We start from the raw sequence: 19,294 nt of genomic DNA, 5'->3' as shown, positions 1-19,294 counted from the left end.
ACAGGGTTAGTTAGCACCTCCATCACCTCACATGGTTATTATGATTCTTTTCTGTGGTGAGAACATTTAAGATCTACTCTTTCAGTAACTTTCAAATATATAATAGTGTTGTTAACTATCAAAATATCTTCCTTAAATAATATTCCACGGTTCCTTGAACTTTCTTAAACCTGTCACTCCTCCAGAGATGCCCTGTTCCATACGTGGCCATTAGCCACACGTGCCGACTTAAGTGTATTAAAATGTGAAAATCAGTGCCTCCGTCATGCTGGCCACACAGCATGTGCCCAATGCCACACGTGACTCGTGACCGCCATGGTGGGGTACACAGAGCACCCGTCATCACAGGGAGTCCCATGGGGCCACGCAGCTCTAGGGAACAGCACTGAGGGTGGGCACCCCGTTTCTCCCAGCCCTGCTGCGGCGGCCTCTGGAACCATCTCCCTGCTCAGTCCTGACTGCATCTGTTCTCCACGCGGCGTCCGCATGGCATCTGAGCACCACTGCGCCCCTCGGGGCCCACAGCCTCTCTGACCTTGGGGCTCAGGGCCTTTCTCGTACTGCTCCACGGCTCCCCAGCTCCCTTCTCTCCTGGATCCCTGCCGGGCCTCGTGGCCACTGTCACCGAACCACGCTGTCCTTCTCGTGGCGAAGCTATAGAAGTGTCTTTTCAGCCTGGTGTTTACGGAACGCTTGCCAGGCTCGGTGTTGGGGGAGGCACGGTGAACAGGCCAGAAGACGAGGTCACCCTCGCTGAGTTTATCCTCCGTGGGGAGAAACAGAGTCTGCAACCTGCAGTTTGTAGGGGTGGTACGTGCCGTGAGGACCTCACTTGGGATGCAGGGTCCTGGGGGTGCCTCACTCCCCACTTAGGGCAGAACGTTGACCAGGGCTACGGCTTGCCCTCGTAACAGAAGGGGGCCTGAGGCTTATTCGTTCGGACACTTTGTTGTAAACTGAGGCAGCAGATCTCAGAGGTCTGGCGACCTGCCAGAAGGCCTCCAGCTGGCCGGGTCAACGCAGAGCCCTGGCTTTTCTGCAAGTGGTAGAGCCCAGGAGGAGGAGATGGTGGAGGGCAGCAGGATGCCCAGAGCCAGCACCGCAGAGACGGGGCGAGCAGCGGACCTGGGGAGGGGTTGTTTAGGGCCTGGAATGGCAGGCCCACTGACTTGGGTCAGTCTGGAGCCACCGGGGAAGCGACAGTGTAGGCGGGGCTGGGGGATTGGCTGGACGAGAGGGGTGGAGTGTGCAGGAGGCCTGAGCCCACCCCCTACGTGGGCTCGCCCGTGGCCACGCACGCGGCTGGCTCTGCCACAGACAAGACTGGTTGGGAGAACAGGCCGCAAAGAAGAGTGTGTGTCAAGGGGGCAACATCTCTTTTTTTATGTGTGGTTGAAGCATAAAAACCTGAAGAACCAGCGGAAAATGAATTTCACAGATAGTCTGGCTTCAGCATGACTTCAAAGCAGAAACGCCTCATCTCCAGCTTCATGCAAGTCTCAGGCTGACAGAGTGTCCAGAACACGGTGGAGCGGGGGGGGCGCCTCGGGATCACCACTGTCGTAGAAGACGGGGCCTCCATCAGGCGGGGGTGCGCGTATTTCTTCCCTCACCTGACGTGATCCACACTTCCCACCCCGAGCAGCCTGGTAGCTCGCGGCAGCGACAGGCACGCGGGGTCAGACCGGACAGGGGCGGTCTGCAGAGCCGGGAGCCGGGTGCTCTCGGCCCACTGCAGCCCAGACTTAGGTGAGCGTCCCGGCAGCCGCATCCCTGCGCTGTGACCCCGGCCAGGGCACACTGGGCACACCGTAGGCAAGCTGGTTAAGGGGGAAAACAAAGACACAGTGGGACCGCTTACTCCAAGGAAGCGCCACAAGCACGACGTATTTGGGTACTTTTGTGAACCACGATCCCACAGTTCATCTCCTAAACAGTCTCCGCCCTGTGGAGCGAGCCGGGTGGGGCTGACAGCTGTGGGCGCTCAGACGTGCTGGGGGGTAGACGTGGGTCCCCGTGAGGCCGGCCTGCAGAGCAAGCATCCCCCCCCACCTCCTGGGTCAGATCTGCTCACGCAGCCTCCTGGGGTCACCCACGGTGCTTCTCCCCGGTCTGACTAGTCTGTGGGCAGACATGCAGCCCACATGAGAGACCACAAAACCTAGGTCAACCCACTTGACTTGATTGGTGTTCGGGGCCGGCCCTCCTGTGAGTTCGCTTCCTTCTGCTGGACCATGGGCCACCAGCTTGTCCATCCACTTGTCCCCCTTCCCCGTGAGCAGCGTCACCCGTCTGTCCTGCTGTCCCCAGGCAGGCCACCCTCACTGGGCCCTGCCACACACGCCCAGTGGCTTTGCTCCTAGCTCTCCAGCAGAGCTCCACCCACTGCCAGCCAGACCACTCCACTCGCGGCCGTGACCCTCTCCCTGCAGACCCCAGAGGCCTCCAGGGAGGCTGCCTGTGCCCAGGCCCTTCTTGGCAGCAATTCCCGTGCTCAGTTCCTCCCCACATGGTGAGGGCATGTCCCTGCTCCTGCCAAGACCCCCGTCCATTCTGGTGGCAGGAAGTCCCCACGCACAGCCATCCTGGTCACTTGGCAGTGGCAGCTCACAGGCGGTGTTAAGTACGATTCTGAGGCCTTAGCAAGAAAGGGTGCAGTCTGGCTGGGGCACCGGTGCTGGGGACGGTGCCTCTGCCCCTTTGAATTAGTGACTCTTTCATAAGCGCCCCCCACAGTCACCTGGACTTCCGCAGGACAGAACACACCGTGCAAGTATTAACAGTCCCATGCTGTCCTTCCGACCTCTGCGGTCCCTCCTGACTCCTCCTTGGGTATCTGCTTCCCCTTTTCCACGAGGCCGGGAGGGGCCCAGTGCTGCCCGGTCAGCACCGAGCCTGGACTCACGGTGCTCAGCACTGTCCCCAGCAGAGGGGAGGACTGAGGGAGGAGGGGGGCAAACAGAGCCCGTGGTGCCACTTTGGTGAGCAGTGGAGGGTCAGTCACCCTGAAGGTCTTGTTCCTCCGTTCAAGAGCAACGCGTGCGGCCCGGCCTGGCTGACTTCTGTGTCCCCGCCACACGGGCGCTCTGGAGAACCTGCTCTGAGCCGCAGACTCCCTAACGTGAGCCGTCTGCCGTTCCTGGTGGCTTGGCAGGGGTCCTGCAGGCCCCTTTCCGGCCACCACCAATGCGCTCCCAGGACACACTCGTGCACGTACATTCATGACATGGGCCTTTCCCTGAGCTGCGTGGAACCTCACGGAGAGGAGGCTCGACCACACCTGTGTGCTTCCACGACCCCTGCGGCCTCTGCATCTCCCTGACGCCCTGTGCCCACGGCACCTGCTGCTCTGGCGGGTGTGAGAGGCAGCCACGCCTGTGCATGCATGGCGGCGTGCTCTCCGAGCGCTGGGCCGTCTCCCCTCATCCCTCCCTCCTTGCCCCGAACGGCCAGCGCGCTCACTTACACCTAAGCGCCTGGCGCCCGTGCTCCGTGGCGGTCAGGACCCTAAGCAGCCCCGCGTTCCCCTGCAGTACTGGAGGTGGTGGGTTTGAAGCGAGTGAGGACACCTCCAGAGCCCTACTTTGTCTGACTTACATCTTTTATGAAAACTGGGAAGCTTCTCAGTTTCTCCTGAAAAATGATGATTTTGGATTTGGGTCCTGGTATACTTGATTTTTAAGGGAACAGGATGTAAACTTGTCTCCTTTGATCCAGGGACAAAAGATTATAATTCATCTCCGAGGTCAGCAGGAATCCTCCCGGCTGTGATTTTTCAGGCCTCCAGGTGGTTACGGGCATCGGAAACTTCTTGGCACAGAAGGCACGGGACAGCCGTGCGTGCGTGAGAGCCTGAGTCAGGCGTGTGCGAGCCCGCGTGGGCGTGTGCGAGCCCGGGTCATGCGGGTCGGGCGTGTGCGTGCGCGCACCCCTGGGGGTGGTGCCCACAGCCGCCCGAGCTTGTCCTGTGGACCGAGGCGGAGCTCTGGCCCTGCGCGGTGGGCTCCGCTCTCCCCGGGCGGTGTCGGGCCACTTGGCACCTTCGAAGGCCTTCAGCTAGAGAGAGCCGTTGCTCGACGCCTCCTGACGGCAGAACGGAGACCACCTGCTCGTGCAAAGTGAAGGCTTTTCCCTCTTGCACACTTGACACACCTTGTCTTTTTACCTTGAGGAAAGGAGCACACGGGATCCCTGCCGTTTGCAAACCTGTGGGTAAAAAGTCTGTAATGGGGGCGCCTGGGTGGCTCAGCCGTTAAGCATCTGCCTTCAGCTCAGGTCATGATCCCGGGGTCCTGGGATCGGGCCCCACATTGGGCTCCCTGCTTGGGGGGAGGCCTGCTTCTCCCTCTGCCACTCCCCCTGCTTGTGTTCCCTCTCTCGCTGTATCTCTCTCTGTCAAATACATAAAATCTTAAAAAAATAAAATAAAAATAAAAATAATTAAAAAAGAGCAAGGGCGCCTGGGTGGCTCAGATGGTTAGGCGTCTGCCTTCGGCTCAGGTCATGATCCCAGGGTCCTGGGATCGAGCCCCGCATCGGGCTCCCTGCTCGGCGGGAAGCCTGCTTCTCCCCCTCCCGCTCCCCCTGCTTGTGTTCCCTCTCTCGCTGTGTCTCTCTCTGTCAAGTAGATAAAATCTTTTTTAAAAAAGTCTGTAACGAAACTCATTTACGTGTATTCAGCCTCACCACGGAACGGGCTGCTGGAAGTCGTGCGGAGGAGTGCGCAGGCACAGGCCCCTGCCCCCCCCCCCCCCCCCGCTCGTGCGCACCTGCGAGGGGGCTGGGCTGGCCGAAGTGGGTGGACAGTCCGCGTGAGCCCGCAGCCGGGGAGCAAACTGCAAGAGAGCTCGAAGCTAAGCCCATCAAGAGCTTGGTTTCCTTAAACTTCAAATCCATCCTTTTGCTGTAAAAAAACAGCAAAACAACAAATTTTAATACTTTAATCATACTAGTGTTCTCTAGATGTTCGTTGTTTAACGATTAATACTTTTTATCTAGGGCTTAAAAACCTCCCTGGTCTTAAAAAACGTATTTAGCCGGTGCGTAAACTTGGGAACCAATGGACCCTGAGTGAAGTAGAGACGAACGGCGATGAATATCCACCGAGCGCCGCGCTGGATGGGGCCCGGGTGTGCGCACCAGCCGACCATGCAGGGCCGCGGGGCAGACATCGGGGGGGAGGGGCGGGCGGCCTGCAGGGGCCGTGGTGCTGGGTCCCGGGCTGTGCAGCCTCGTCCGGGGAGCACACCTTGCGCTGGTGCGCAGAGCGCGGAGCCTGTGACGCTTCTCGGTCGGGAAACACCAGAAACCAGCCCTGTACCTTGCTCCTGCTCCGTCTTCTGTATGGGAATCTTTTCCTGTGTTCTTTTTTTGTGACCGTTTACATGCTTTTCCACTTGAGCACCACACGCAGTAGGTCTGTCCGCCTCGAATTTCACATGTTGTCAGCAAGATGGAATTTTTAAAAGAGAGGGTTCCATTTTAAATGCACTAGAGGAAGCTTCCTAGATATGGGGGCATTTAAATAAATCCCTTCATAAAGTAAGGAAGGACTCACACACCCACCCCGCCCTCCCGGCCCACACGGATCTGCTTTATCAATGCAGGTTCTGTTTGGTGCTCCGTGAGACCCCACATGCTCAGAGGCCACTGAGCGGGGTGCAGCGCCTTCTCACACCACCCTCCCCGTGTGTCCCCAGCGCTCACGACAGACCACGGACTGAGTTCTGGAAACTTCCCTCTCTGCACACACCGCAAATACCTTGTTATCATAATCCTGACAAGCAAGGGGGACATTAGCCATCCACGTCACACAACTGACCTGACTTCATAAATCCATCACTCCCCGAATTTAGTTCTGGACGTTTTTAAGCGTCAGTTTGACCTCCTCAAGTGTCGGACTGGCTCCAGGTGAAGTGGGATTCTGAGCTAGCTCCCCCAGCGTGGTTTAAACTCCTTGTGTAGGGAAGACCCGATCAGGCTTCCCTCCTGTCCCTCCTCTTCCCTCACAGACAGTGGTCCAGAGGGCGTCATCATGTAATAAAACAAGAGAGGTTCCTCGTAGCATTTTATCCAAGGATCCTGCCGGCTCGGGACAACGGCCGGCAACCATCGTCCACACGGACAGCCACCCAGGAGGGAGGGCTGCACATGTCCCCAGCCCGGCCGTGGCCTCCTGCAGGGACGGCCTCCATACAGCCCCAGCATACAGAGCAGCCCCTCGGAATAAAAGAGCAGCTGGAAGGGGTTTTAAAGCCAGCTTCAAGGACTAAAGGAAAGTGACCTGAGCTGCCTTAAAAAGAGAGGGGTTCTAAGTCCGGACCCCACATGAAGCCCTCAGATTTCATTTCGCAAGGACTGGGATGCGTCTCTGTCTGTTGCACCACGGTCCGCCCCACACCTGATGCATCCGAATGCGGGCCTCGAGGTCCTAGGAGGAAGTAGCTGCGAGTCCGGCTGGAAGCTAGTGTGGGCTGTAACGGAGCAGATTAATTCTCCGGAATCTGCGAGCAGCTAGCCTGCTGTCGGTGCCATGAATCATGACCGCGCCTTGTCGCTCCACGTCGGACCCTGCAAGGACGCTTGGCCCTCCGTGTCAGCTCGAGACCCCACACCAGCGCGGAGCCTCAGCCTGGGGCAGGGAAGCGCCGCAAGCACCTGGCCCCGGACCGCAGGCCCGGGGAACATTCCCGCAGGCCTGGCTGCGGCTGCCCACGCCTGGTGCTTCTGACCACGCCGGCTGGAGAATGGCAGTGCCACGCGTGGTGTGGAAGAAGTCTGTTTCCCCCTCACTCCCTCTCCGCATAGTGTTTAATCTTCCTAAGGCAAGCTTGTGTCCTGAAGAAGCCAATTTCTGTGCACGGTTAGCCCCATGACTTGCATGTGGGCCCCTAGGGCCCAGCCTACCTGGGAAGGCGAGGCAGCGGATCCTCAGGCCGTGGCCTCCAGACCTGACCGCTCAGCTCCCTCTCTTCTCCATCTTCCCATTTGGTAGCAGGGCAAACCTCTTTGTTTCAGACTGTCTCAGATTCGTGGGTTCCCTTTATTTCTGTTTATTGTTTTTGATCTGTTGTTGAAATTTCTTCTCTTATTTAAATTTTAGTGAACATACAGTGCAATGTCGGTTTCTGGAGTAGAATTCAGTGACTCATCACTTACACACAACACCCAGTGCTCATCACAACAAGAGCCTTCCTTAAAGCCCATCACCCATGTAGCCCATTCCCACCCCTCCTCTATCAACCCTCAGTGTGTTCTCTGTCTGTGTCTCTTACAGTTCAGTTCCCTCTCTCCTCTTTTCCCCCCTTCTCCTATGTTCATTTGTTTTTGACAAACATTGTTAAAATGTCTATGCTACCTAAAGCAATCTACACATTTAATGTAACCCCTATCAAAATACCACCACCATTTTCCACAGAACTAGAAAAATCCTAAAATGTGTACGGAACCACAACAGTCTCCAAAGACCCAAAGCAACCTTGAAAAAGAAAACCAGGGGTGCCTGGGTGGCCCAGTCAGTTAAGCTCTGCCTTTGGCTCAGGTCCTGGGATCGAGTCCCGCATCGGGCTCCCTGCCCAGCAGGGAGCCTTCTTCTCCCTCTGCCTGCCTTTCCCCCTGCTTGTGCACACCCTCTCTCTCTCTGACAAATAAATAAACAAAATGTTTTAAAAAAGAAAAGAAAAGAAAAAGATGATTCCGGACTTCAAGCTCTATTACAAAGCTGTGATCATCAAGCCAGTCTGGTAACGGCACAAAAACAGACACATAGATCCACGGGACAGAACAGAGAATCATGGGCTCCCTTTATTTATTTTTTTTTTAAGATTTTATTTATTTGTGAGAGAGAGAATGAGAGACAGAGAGCACGAGAGGGAGGAGGGTCAGAGGGAGAAGCAGGCTCCCCGCAGAGCAGGGAGCCCGATGCGGGACTCGATCCCAGGACTCCAGGATCATGACCTGAGCCAAAGGCAGTCGCTCAACCGACTGAGCCACCCAGGCGCATGGGCTCCCTTTAAAACAAATTGTATTTATTGTGGCCTCATCCACACCCGAAGAGGAGCATGTCCCGAAATTGACCCCTGTCTTTTCCTTGAATGACTTTCACAGCGGACCCCAGCTGTCGAGCTCCCTGGGGGACCGTCTAGCCGTCAAGAGGGGGATTTCTTCTCCTTCCTATGAAGGCCCTGATTTAACACTTGGGGAAACTCGCGGTGTTCCCATACCCAGTAGGATGGTATTCCGTATCTGGAAGGACTGCCGGCTTAGTGCCTATAAGGCCCCCTCATTCACTGTGAGCCCGCGACGTGCTGAGCGCTGTCCCCCCAGCCTCAAGAGATGCGAGCACTCCCATCCTGTCTGCTCAAGGATGAGGGTGGAGAGTGAGGGCACGGGGGTGCCCCTCCGCCCTGGGGCCATGGTGCCAGATCTTCTGTCCTTCCTGCTGATTCCCCTTTATTTGTGCAGATACGTTTGGTTGGGATGTGTTTCCTCCCAGGACCTCCCCTGCCCACCTCTCTCCCTCTCTGCCCGTCTCAACCTGCTGTGCTCGGAAAACATCGCTGGGTGCTCAGGAGCCCACCGGATAAGCCCCAGAACCCTAGGACTTGAAAAATTACAACCACCTTAGAAATTTCCAAGTTCACTGTCCCGGTTCTGTGCCCGAGGGGAACAATGTGCTCACTTAGGTTGTGCAGACAGAGAAGGGCCAGTCAGGGCCTCTCGCCCCTCTGCCTGGTGTGGGCTGGTTGCCGACGGTCGCGGCCACCTGCTCTGTGTGACCAGAGACAGGCCGTTCCACGGGGATAAGCCTCGGTCTCCTCTACAGCTCCCATTCCACTGTGTTCTGGTAACAAGCTGAGATAATGCTCGGAACATGGCACCTAGTTTGGCACGTGGGTCCCAGTCCACCTCGGGGGCGACCACCTGCTCCCAGTTCCTACATTTTGCATTTTCATGTTGGCGGACGCATCTTGGCTCCCTAAACTGTAAGAAACTTGTGGGCTTGGGACCCAGCACCGTTCCCTATCTACTAGAAATAGAAAAACAAGAACACATGTTGAATTAATGATAAGGTTAAAGTTTCAAACCCAAATAGTATTATTTCTGTGAAGCCCAGATCACCTGCAATGAGATGCTGTCTGTGGGGAGGGGTCTCTCGGTGAAACTCTGCAGTGAACACACACAAGGGCATCTCTACCTTTTCTTAACATTTGGAACCCTCACTGGGAGCTCCACCTTTAAAAGCCGATATAAGATGGAAAAGATTTATTAGTCTAATTTCTCATTACTCGAAATAAAAAAATTCTACACGATTGAAATTAAAGCTTATATGCTTCCCATTTCTAAAACATTCTTTTAAATGCGCCCCCCCACACACACATACCCACAAATCATCAAGTTGTCGTCTCTAATAGCAATGACTGTTTTAAGTACCTGGATGGGCATCTGACAGCATGTCTCAGCCCCGCGTTCCTGAATGAATACTCACGAAAACCGCGCACCTTGTTTTTCTAGACGAACACGGACATGGCATGTGCCCACCAGGCCTGCTGAGGGATGAGCATAATCATTTTGAATTGGCCTCTAAGCCTGAAGGGAGCCTGACGCAGGCGAGGGACAGCCGAGCGCGGGTCATCTTGTGTCCGAGCCCGGCCCGATCTGTGTGTGTTGTTTGTTGCAGGCGCTAAGGAGATAGACATCGCCGCGACCCTGGAGCACTTGAGGGACCAGAGACCGGGCATGGTCCAGACAAAGGTACTGTCGGCCAGTCCTCGGGGATGGTGGGGGCGACAGGGGTGTCTTTCTGCAGGTGTTTCCCAGCAAGGAGAGAGGAGAAGGGGACCGAGCGTCTCCCACGCAGGTCCCGGGCGGGAGTGAAAGGCCCCTCCCAGGAGTGCGCCCATGGTTCCAGCAACCACCCGCATTTCAGCAAAAACAGATGCAGTTGCATCTCCAGTCTTTGGAGTCCTCTCCCCACCAGATTTGGGGAAGGGGGAGAGCATGACATTTTTACAAAAAGAGCGCCATGATAGGGGTGCCTGGGTGGCTCAGTCGGTTAAGCGTCTGACTCCTGGTTTCGGCTCAGGTCATGATCTCAGGGTCATGGTATTGAGCCACATTGGTCTCCACACTCACTTGGGAATCTTAAAAAAGAGGTCAGTGACAAACCCCAGCACCCTTGCTGGGGAATGGTCTAGATCCACTAACATTCTGCCAGACCCCCCTATTTCTGGCCCACAGAACCACAGCTCTGTTGTGTGGTCATCAGATGTCCCCGGGTGTACTCAGGTCCTCAAACACCTCAAGATAGCTTATTTGCGTACTTACTGAGAAGGCCACGTTTGCAACAAGAGTAAACCCAAGATTGCTGGTTGGCTTTGGGTTAACCAGAGCTGGAAATGGGCTTAACATGATGTTCCTTTAGCACTCAGAAGTATCTGTGTCCAACGACCACGAAAGCTCCCGCACGTCTATTCCATAAAGGTACTGAAGTCATAAAATACAGATTCTTCCCTTTCTCAAGGTAGTCCTGACACCCCAGCGCTATTAGCACCTAGACAAAAGGCCAAAATCACTAAAAGACGCACTTGCAGAATTACTTCCTTATGCCTAAGAGGACTGTAGGTTGTAAAAAGCACTCCTATGAAGTGGGGCTGACCCAAGGGCCCGAGGACCGTGCTTTGTGCCTGGTGGTGACGGTTCTGGAGCCCCAGGGAGCTTACCCCACCTCCCGGGGTCTCACTGCTCCCCCTGGAAAGTGCCAGTAGCCCCCAGCCCCCTTTCTGTCTGAATGTTACCATGAGAAGACACACGTCACGCAGGGTCTGAGCTGGATGAGAGAAGACAACTACACCCCAAGCTCTCTGTCGAGAATGAAGCCACGCACCTCGGGAAGCTAAGCTGAGCACCCTTTGAACCGGAAGATCATTTCCTAAAATACCTTAACAGTCACCGGCTGGTTCTTGATGGCCAAAGTCAACCCCAAGCACCGAGGCAAATTTAATTTCAGTCTCTTACAGAACCACAATCCATCCTAAGCAGAGTCACAAGAAGCCTCGAAAAGACTCAAGAACTGCTCCGGCCGAGCCCTTCCCCCCGGCAGCCGCGCCTGCCCCAGCCCATGACCTCCACCCAGGCTCCGGCACCTGGGGGTGCGAGCAGAGCCGGTGGGACAAGCAGCCCGCCCTGTGCTCGCCCGGCCCCGAAGGGCTGTCACCGGCACTGGGCGATCACCCTGTCCCCCTGTAGCACGCATGCGGGTCACGAGAATCGCATTTGATTCGCGTGAAGGAAGCTTATCAATCATGGCACACTTTGTTTTCCTAGGGTTTTTTTTTTATCTGAAGTTTTGAAATTATTTCAGACCTGCAAAACACGTGCAGAAATAATACAGATCCTTCCCATGTGCCCTCACTAGGTTCCCACTGCTAGCACCTTATGTAACCACAGGTGACCGCGGCCAGAACCAGCATCAGTATGAGCCATTTACTCGGGTGCAGACCTTGTCCTAGCTCATCCATGTCCCCAGTGACCTTTCCCTGGAGCAAGACCACCCCTGAGCACTCAGTCGCCGTATCTCCCACATCTCGACTAATGGGACAGCTCGGTGGCCTTGAGAGGTCTTCAAAAGAGAATTGACAGGTGTGGCTTGGTTTTCATAGACTGTCCCTTGCTTGGGTTTGTCTGACGTTCCTGTGATGGGTTCTGGTTGTGCATCTTGGGCAGGAACGTCCCAGAAGGAGGCACGTGACCCCGGTTGATCTCCTTTCTAGGGAGGTGAGCTTCGGTCACTCGGCTCAGGGGGTGTCCGCCAGGTGATTCTTCTTGGTAACGAGCAGTGTCTTGGGGGAGAGATTTGGTACTGTTCACGTCTCTTTGTGGTTGTGCTTTATCATGATGTCAGCAGGTGACAAATAACCCGCAGGTTTTGTGCCTGCGGAAGGTCCATCCCACTAGCCTGACCATGCCACTTGGTGGTAGCCTCGTGGGGGCCACAGCGCTGCAGGTCAGTGCGCTGTCCCTGGATGGTCTGGCCCCACGGGGCCACCAGAAGCCGTGGAGGAGGCTCGGAGGCCTGAGAACCGGGCCTGGTGAGCAGCGTCAGTTTATAACCAGGAACGGAAAGCGGATTCTGTCCCTGCCTGAATCTTGATGCTCGTTGCGCCCTCTCCTACTGCACAGATAACCTGCAGGAAAGCGTCAATTCAAGACTCACTTCTTCGCTCCCTGAACCTGGGTACCTCCCAGGCAGGCCTCCCCCACCCCGGACACCCCAGACGGTACAAGGACACCCAAAACACAGACTCCACGGTGGATCTGGGCGAAACCGTGGGGACGGTGCATAACACAGTGCAAAAACCATTCGGCCCTCATGGCTCGAGGTCCTGAGGCCCAGGGAGCAGCCCCCAGGCCCCGCCGGAAAGGGAGATGAAGCATCCAGAGAGCAGAGAATTTGCCTCACGTAGCTTCCCGGCAGGAATCGACCCTCTTCCTTCGGGTAGGGTTCAAAAGTTGTCTGGAAGTGTGCATGTAAATGCAATTCCTAGAATTTCAAGGTATAAAGAAATAAGCACATCAAAGCCACCATTCTGTCTTAATTTGACGGCTTTGCCCAACATGACTCCATGAAATGGAACTTCCCCTGAAGTTCAGTTTAACAAAAGGAAGATTTCTGTGGGAAAAAATAGTGCCATACGATCTGAATACTCTTCCAAGGGAAGGTCACCCGTGGGCTGTTCAAACCCATATAGTCAGGTTGCGCCACGTGAGCCGAAGACACAAAACAGACCGGGGACGGAGCCCCCCGACCCCCAGCGCACAGCCTGACCGCACAACTCCATCTTTATGTTCAAAAAAGCCCCCGATGGCTGGTTTTCCACCTGGAAACAAACCCTCGGTCAAACGAAGCACAGACACCTGCCGTGCGTCTGCCTGAGGAGAGGAAGGGAAGCCACGGCCCGTGGCCGGGGAGCTGGCGCCGGCCGCGGGGACGCGCTGAGAAGCGAGTGGCAGCACGGGGTTACGGCCCGGGAGACCCGAGCAGAAGGAGATGTCACCCAACCCCCACCACCGCATGTGTGTCAGCGCAACAGAACACTCGTTCTAGGAAGGGAGATGAAATCGCAGCATGTGGGTGAAACAGCACACTTCACAAGGTGAGCGACGTCTCCTCCTCCACGCGTGTCGTGGAACAGACTCTCCCCCTCCGTCCCCTTCATCTCGTGAAGGTGCCTCCTTAACCAAAAGCCTGAACGCTCTCCGTAACGACACTTTCTCTTCGACGCTCACTTCGAAAGCCGACTGACCCGTGTGTCCCCAGGAAGGAGTGATGTCAGTTGGCCCGGCGGGTGCGCATGGGGTCCACATGTGGTACCGCGCCTCCTGCCCCTCCCCGGCTCGTCTCTGCGTTTGGGTTTCACCCTATCCTTGTTCTGCTCCGCAAGCCCGGCTCCCTCTCTTGCTCGGGGTCTGGAGAGACAAGGACTGATTGAATTACGTGTAATCCAGTTCACAGCCCCGGGCCTCCCGACCCATGTCCTGCTCCATCAGAACCCTCTCAGCACCTTGAGATTGTTCCCCTCAGTCTCTGTGTCTCTGTCTCCCCCATTCACACGCATGCATGCATGTACACACATGCATGTGTGCAGTTACATGTGTGCACGCACCTATGAACGTACACGTGCACATACATGCATGTGTGCATAGTTACATGTGTGCATGCACCTATGAACGTACACGTGCACACGCATGCATGCATGCATACCTATGTGTGCGTGCACCTATGAACATACACGTGTACACACATGCATGTGTGCATACCCACGTGTGTGCATGAGTATAAATGTACACGTGTGCACACATACATGTATGCACACCATGCGCACTCATGCATACACATGTGCGCAATATGCACTCGTGTGTACACATGCCCCTGTGCACACAGTGCTCATTCGTGTGCACACGTGTGCACACATGCTCGCTCACGTGTACACATGTGTGCACTCATGCATGCACTGTGCACGCATATGCACACGTGCACACACTCATACATACATGTGTGCATATGCACTCGTGCATACACGTGGCGCACATACATGTGTGTGCACACATATGCACATGCATGCACCCTGTCCCTCACCTGCTCTGGTATCATATGTCAAGGATGGAGCCAGGGCTGATCTCTGTGAAGAACAGCTGAGCCAAGGGCACGGAGAGCACTCCGTCCTGCCCCCACCGTGAGGGAGATGCGGGGAAGTGCTGCCCTGGAGGGGTCGCTGGCACTCCACGGAGGGTAACAGCTCCTGGGACAGCCATTCGCTAGGACTCCCTTTGAATTCGGGAATGCAAGTATCATGGCAATGTTGTGTGGGCCCACCCAGTCCTTTGTGCGAGCCACAAGGATTGCAAACACGAATCTGAGTGTGACTATAAATGCAAACACACACACACACATGCAGCCCGAACACCTGCACTGACCCTCACAGACGCCACAGCAAAAGCGAGTCAGGTGCTGTGTCTGCCCAGCTTGTCTGCTGGGCTCCCCAGACTTCTGAGGGGCCGACTCGGGCCTGTCAGTGGAGGTGGTGCCTGAAACTGGGTGTGCGCCTGGCCTCCACCCACGGCGGGAGACCGGAGCGCGCGGCGGCGTTGCCACTCGGGGCTACTTCTCGGGGAAGGAGCAGGGCGGCTGACAAGCCCCGTCTCATTGCCGACCAGCCCCGAGGGGCACGGCACGCCTCTGCCAAGGGTCCCTCGTCCCAGGAGGCCCCCGTCTCCTGCCCGCCGGTGCTCCCAGAGCCTCCCGTGGCAGGGCCCGGCGCCGTGAAGCCCGCCGGCGCCCTGCAGGCCCTCGGCTCCCGGGGCCACCGAGCACACTGCAACCATCTAAGCCACGCCTCTGTCGACGTGTCACGTGTGCAACGAACACAGGGTGTCTGGATGAGGCTAATCGAGGCACAGGTGCACGTCTGCAGTCTGCTGTCCTCCCTGGACCCTGTTTGCCCCCCTTCCAGATACTCGTGATGGCTACGGAGGACCCCAGGTGTGTGAACTTGCCCACTTCCCTGTGGGCGCTATGTCTTGGGATGGGTTGTCAGCGTGTCAAAAGCTGTAAGCAGCCACGTGACACGTGACATGAGAGTTCCAAAGAGTCTCCTTTCATTTTTTCACGTTTCAAGTCATCATGAAACCTTGGTCTCCCCATTGGCAAGCCAGCGTTTGGGGAAGAAATGGTCTGGGGTGGCTGTTCATGCGCCATAAACCTGGATCCTCCCCACGACACGTCCCCTTGAACAAGCCGTTAGCCGAGCGCCAGCGACAGGAGACAGCTTCCCGCCACTGGTGACGGCAGAGGCCCCTCTTCCGGGGCCTTCGAGCGTGAGGAGGGACGCTGCTGGGCGCGGGTAAAATCGACTGGGTGTGCCTTTGACGGCAGTTTCCAGAAGGGGCATCAGGAGGCTGTGTCCACTAGCAAAACACCGGGTTGGTTCACGCAGGTCGTTCCTTCGACGCCCGTACAGAGAACACCAAGGGACGGTCTTTGGCCCCAAAGTGAGGGTTAAATCATCCTGCCCTTCTGCTGTTTCTGCTCCTTCCTGGGCATTCAAGGTGGGTTTTAACCATGATGTTTGGGTTTGAAGCTGCTCTGCCACGCGGATTATCAAGCACTGAAGCCATCCACAGGGCTCCTCAGTAGGTGACAGTGTGCATCACTTATTATTCCGGTGACTTCTCTGGATGACCAGGAGGGGCCCAACGCCCACTTCAGAGTTTCTCTGCAGCGTCGGGGGCATCATGTGGCAAGGACGTGTGCAGGGGACTGGCCTTGACCCGCGTGGAGGGGTGGGCTTTGTTCCCGTCTGCTGAGCCCTCCCCTCCCAGAGAGGGGAACGGTCCTGACACCGCCCTCGTTTCTACCTCCCAGTCTTGGCAGGTTTTGCATGTGCCCCGTCCAGCGTGTGCCTACGACCAGGAGCACATATGGGCACACTTGTCTAAGGCTGGACGCACTGCGGATGAGGCGGGGTTTCCCGGCAGGTGCGACGGGGAAGGGCCGGGCTGGACGCTGGGGCGATGCCCACGACAGCGAGGACACTACCCCTCGGCCTTTCTGAGGGGAGGCCATGTGGCTGGCTCCATGGCAGGTCAGCACGCAGCTGGTGTGGGGGCTGGAGCTCAGGGCAGCCGGTGTCTGTGTCAGCTCTGGCCCACCCCGGGGGCCGTACGCTCCGCCATCCTCGTGCAGTCGCGGGCTTAGCAGCTCCTCCCAGTGACAAAAGATGGGACTTTCCCACGTGAGAAATTCTAATCACCATCAACATGGGGTCTCATCTTGCACACCACCATCCTCTCTACGGAGATGTGCGACCTTTCTTCCTTTTCCTGAACCAATTCCTTCTGCAAAATGACACAGCAGAGCTAAAGGCCGGAGTCGAGAGGAACGTGGTCCCGCTCACCTCTGATTCGTTTTCTCGTCCCTCCAGGAGCAGTTCGAGTTTGCGCTGACGGCCGTGGCGGAGGAGGTGAACGCCATCCTCAGGGCCCTCCCGCAGTGAGCGCGAGCGCGCAGCCCAAGGCTGGGAGGGGCCGGCGTCACGACTGTCGACGGTCGCTGGGAATTGCGATGCCACTTAGTTGTGTGTCTTCGGCGTCCCTGCCTCGTCAGTGCGGTCCAGCGGTTACAATGTGCATTTGTGTTCAACCAAGTCATAGTAAGGGGAGATTTGGGGGATCGTCCAGTCACAAGGACAATCACTTTATCTGTTTTCACTTCTTTGAAAGGAAAACACTTTTCCTTAAAGCACACATTCACATCCTTAATTGCAAACAGTGCCATACAACGACGCTGTAGGTGGTGCGCTCCGCACCATCTCCACGAAGAGAGCCGACCTGTGGGCCGTAACTCTGAAGGATGGGCCAGCTCTGCAGGGAGGGGACCCGGGGAAGCGGGAAGGGCACCACCAGCATTTGGCATTTGTCTTTACGACGGCTTATCACCGGCAGGAACCACCCCCCCGGCTTGTTCAGGAGTTAGAGCAACAAACTTACCATTCTGCAGCTTTGGGGGAAATAACAGCATCGACCCTGCATCTTCCCTCCGTTCCCGTGCGGGCTGGCCGACACCTGCCCCCGGCACTGTGGACAGCCCATCTCCACCGCCCACTCCCCACAGAAGGGCAGGGGCCTCGGGGCACACGTGTCCCAGGCCAGCCGCCCCAGGCAAGGCCTCCCATCCGCAACCCGTCTGGAGACGCATTTTTAACTTTAAATACAGATTTACACATTGCAAAAGCAGATGCTGTTAATAAACTCTTCCCTTAGGGGTAACCAGAGCCAGGGAACCAACCTGCAGGTAACAAGCTCCGGGGTCCCCAAGGAGCACACGAGCCCCCGGCGGGCTCCTGTGCTCCCCTCTTGGGGGATGTCCTGGGCCCTGCCGGCATCCAGGGCAGACCCTGGGTACCCCATTCCCAGAAGGGGATGCAGGGTGCCGTACATTGTTGGCTTTACTGGGTGAGATCCTGGCACCAGGGAGAAAGGCGGAAATGGCAGCGTTTCCTGGGCCCCGCCCCCTCCCAGGGTCACCTCGGTCAGACACTGTGACTCGCTCAGACACAAGCGCCTAGAGGCCATTCGGGTTTGCCACCCTCCCCAGCCCCCGATAGAGGAGCTCATTTCGCTGGACTCAGAACGGTGGGTTCTAAGAAGGCATGCAGACCGCTCTGTGCGCTACAGCTTCATCTTAGGATTAGATGTGAATACATCCCCGGTACCTTTCCACGTCCCGCTTACTGCACACATTCTTCCCGCCTAAGTAGACACTGCAACCCAGAAACCAGTAGCCTCGGGAGAACGGCCTGTGACTGGGGAGGAAGATGCCAAATACTGTTTGTGTCTCTAAGTGGTCCTGTCATGTCATCTGCTCTAATAGATCTATAATTTTTTGCCAGAGTTGTTTCTCCCTATCTGGAATCTAAATAATGAATAGGAACTAATTTATCTGAATATAGGAAGCGTATACCTACTTGTAATTTCTAACTTCTTATGTTTCAAAAGAAATCCTCCAGTGTGAGATATATAAATATATTTAATTGTGTCAGATTAAACTTTTGATTTCACATTCGAATGGTCTTTATTTGGGGAGGATAGAGCAACGTTCCCTGCCCGTCCTTGGCTCCCAGAGGTGGGGGAGCAGGTGGGAACCTTTCCGAGAATTCCCCCTTTGCAGGGATAGCTGTGCACGAAAGGCCAGAGCGTCCCCGAGCTTTCCTTCCTCAAAGACTGATTGCAGGATCTCCGGAAGCAGCCAGGGCCATGTTCTGTGCAGAGTGTCCCCCCAGCCTCTCATGCCCATCTGTGCAGTGTGAGCACAGGGCTAGCGGCGGATGAGCCTTCCTTCCCGGGCCTCGGGCTCCACCCCCCACGGCCCAACGCCCATCCTGGCACATCAAGGCGGCGGCACAGGGACAGGCGTGTCCTATACTGCCTCAGCGACCCCAGTGACGTGGGGCTGCGTGTGGAATCAGTTTGTCATGGGAGTAGGGAACCACGCACAGGGCCCGTCAGCTTGAGGGGCTCAGTGTCCACCCAAGCGCTGGTGTGCGTTTCTCGAGAGATCAGCCCCAGGCCCCGTTGGGTGGACACCCAGTTACATCCATCTCTGACTCCCCTTTCTGGAGTCGGCCTCACGTTCAAACCCTGCCTGGGCATCCGCGGATTGCGCGTCCCACTGCTGTGAGTTACTGCCATTGGGGGTCCCCGAGGCATCACACGGGGCGGCTTCTCATGAAAAGCACATGTCAGAACGTGCACATGGCAGACCCCAAAGCCATGAAAAGGTTCCCCTCCCACCGTGAGTATTTAGGAATGCTGGACAACATGTACTGGAAACATACGGTGCATGCCAGCTCTAAGGAGAGGGCAAAGAGGGAGCCCATGGCCGGTGTAGGCGAGTGTGGACACCGAGCCGCACAAGGGCTGGGGGCCGGTTCTGAGCAGGCTGCTCTGACCCAGCACAGGGGGCCCCGGGAGGTGGTGTGCTGGAAATGTCCAGAACCAGCTCTCTCTGCAACCGTGGACATGCAGAAATGCGCTGAGATGTGCCCTCAGCCAGCACACGGTGGTGACAAAGCCAGTCCTCCTCATCGTCAGGGCCACGGAGCCAACGGCTTCCCGCAGAATGCTCGCCGCAGCCTTCCACACCGCCCACTTTCGGTCACGTCTTCTCCGTCACTCACCTGCTGATTCCTGGGATGCATATACCCCACGAAGAGTGACTTCAACGAGGGAAGGGCGG

The 19,294-nt window shown here is 56.6% G+C and overlaps 1 protein-coding gene across 1 annotated transcript in view; it reads left to right on the top strand.

Moving 5' to 3' along the window:
- PTPRN2 (protein tyrosine phosphatase receptor type N2) overlaps positions 1 to 16,553 on the top strand; it is a 119,153-nt gene extending 102,600 nt beyond the window's left edge. The window contains exons 14-15 of the mRNA XM_035029802.1: positions 9,680 to 9,753; positions 16,482 to 16,553. Of these exons, the coding sequence (XP_034885693.1) occupies positions 9,680 to 9,753; positions 16,482 to 16,553 (146 nt within the window). The remainder of the gene's footprint in view (positions 1 to 9,679; positions 9,754 to 16,481) is intronic.
- The last annotated feature ends 2,741 nt before the right edge of the window (positions 16,554 to 19,294 follow it).

Source organism: Mirounga leonina, unplaced genomic scaffold (genome assembly GCF_011800145.1).
Source record: "Mirounga leonina isolate KUSES-001 unplaced genomic scaffold, KU_Mleo_1.0 Mir_321, whole genome shotgun sequence".
Taxonomy (NCBI): Eukaryota; Metazoa; Chordata; class Mammalia; order Carnivora; family Phocidae; genus Mirounga; species Mirounga leonina.
The sequence above is the reverse complement of the archived record's forward strand: the minus strand, read 5'-3'. Positions and strand labels throughout refer to the sequence as shown.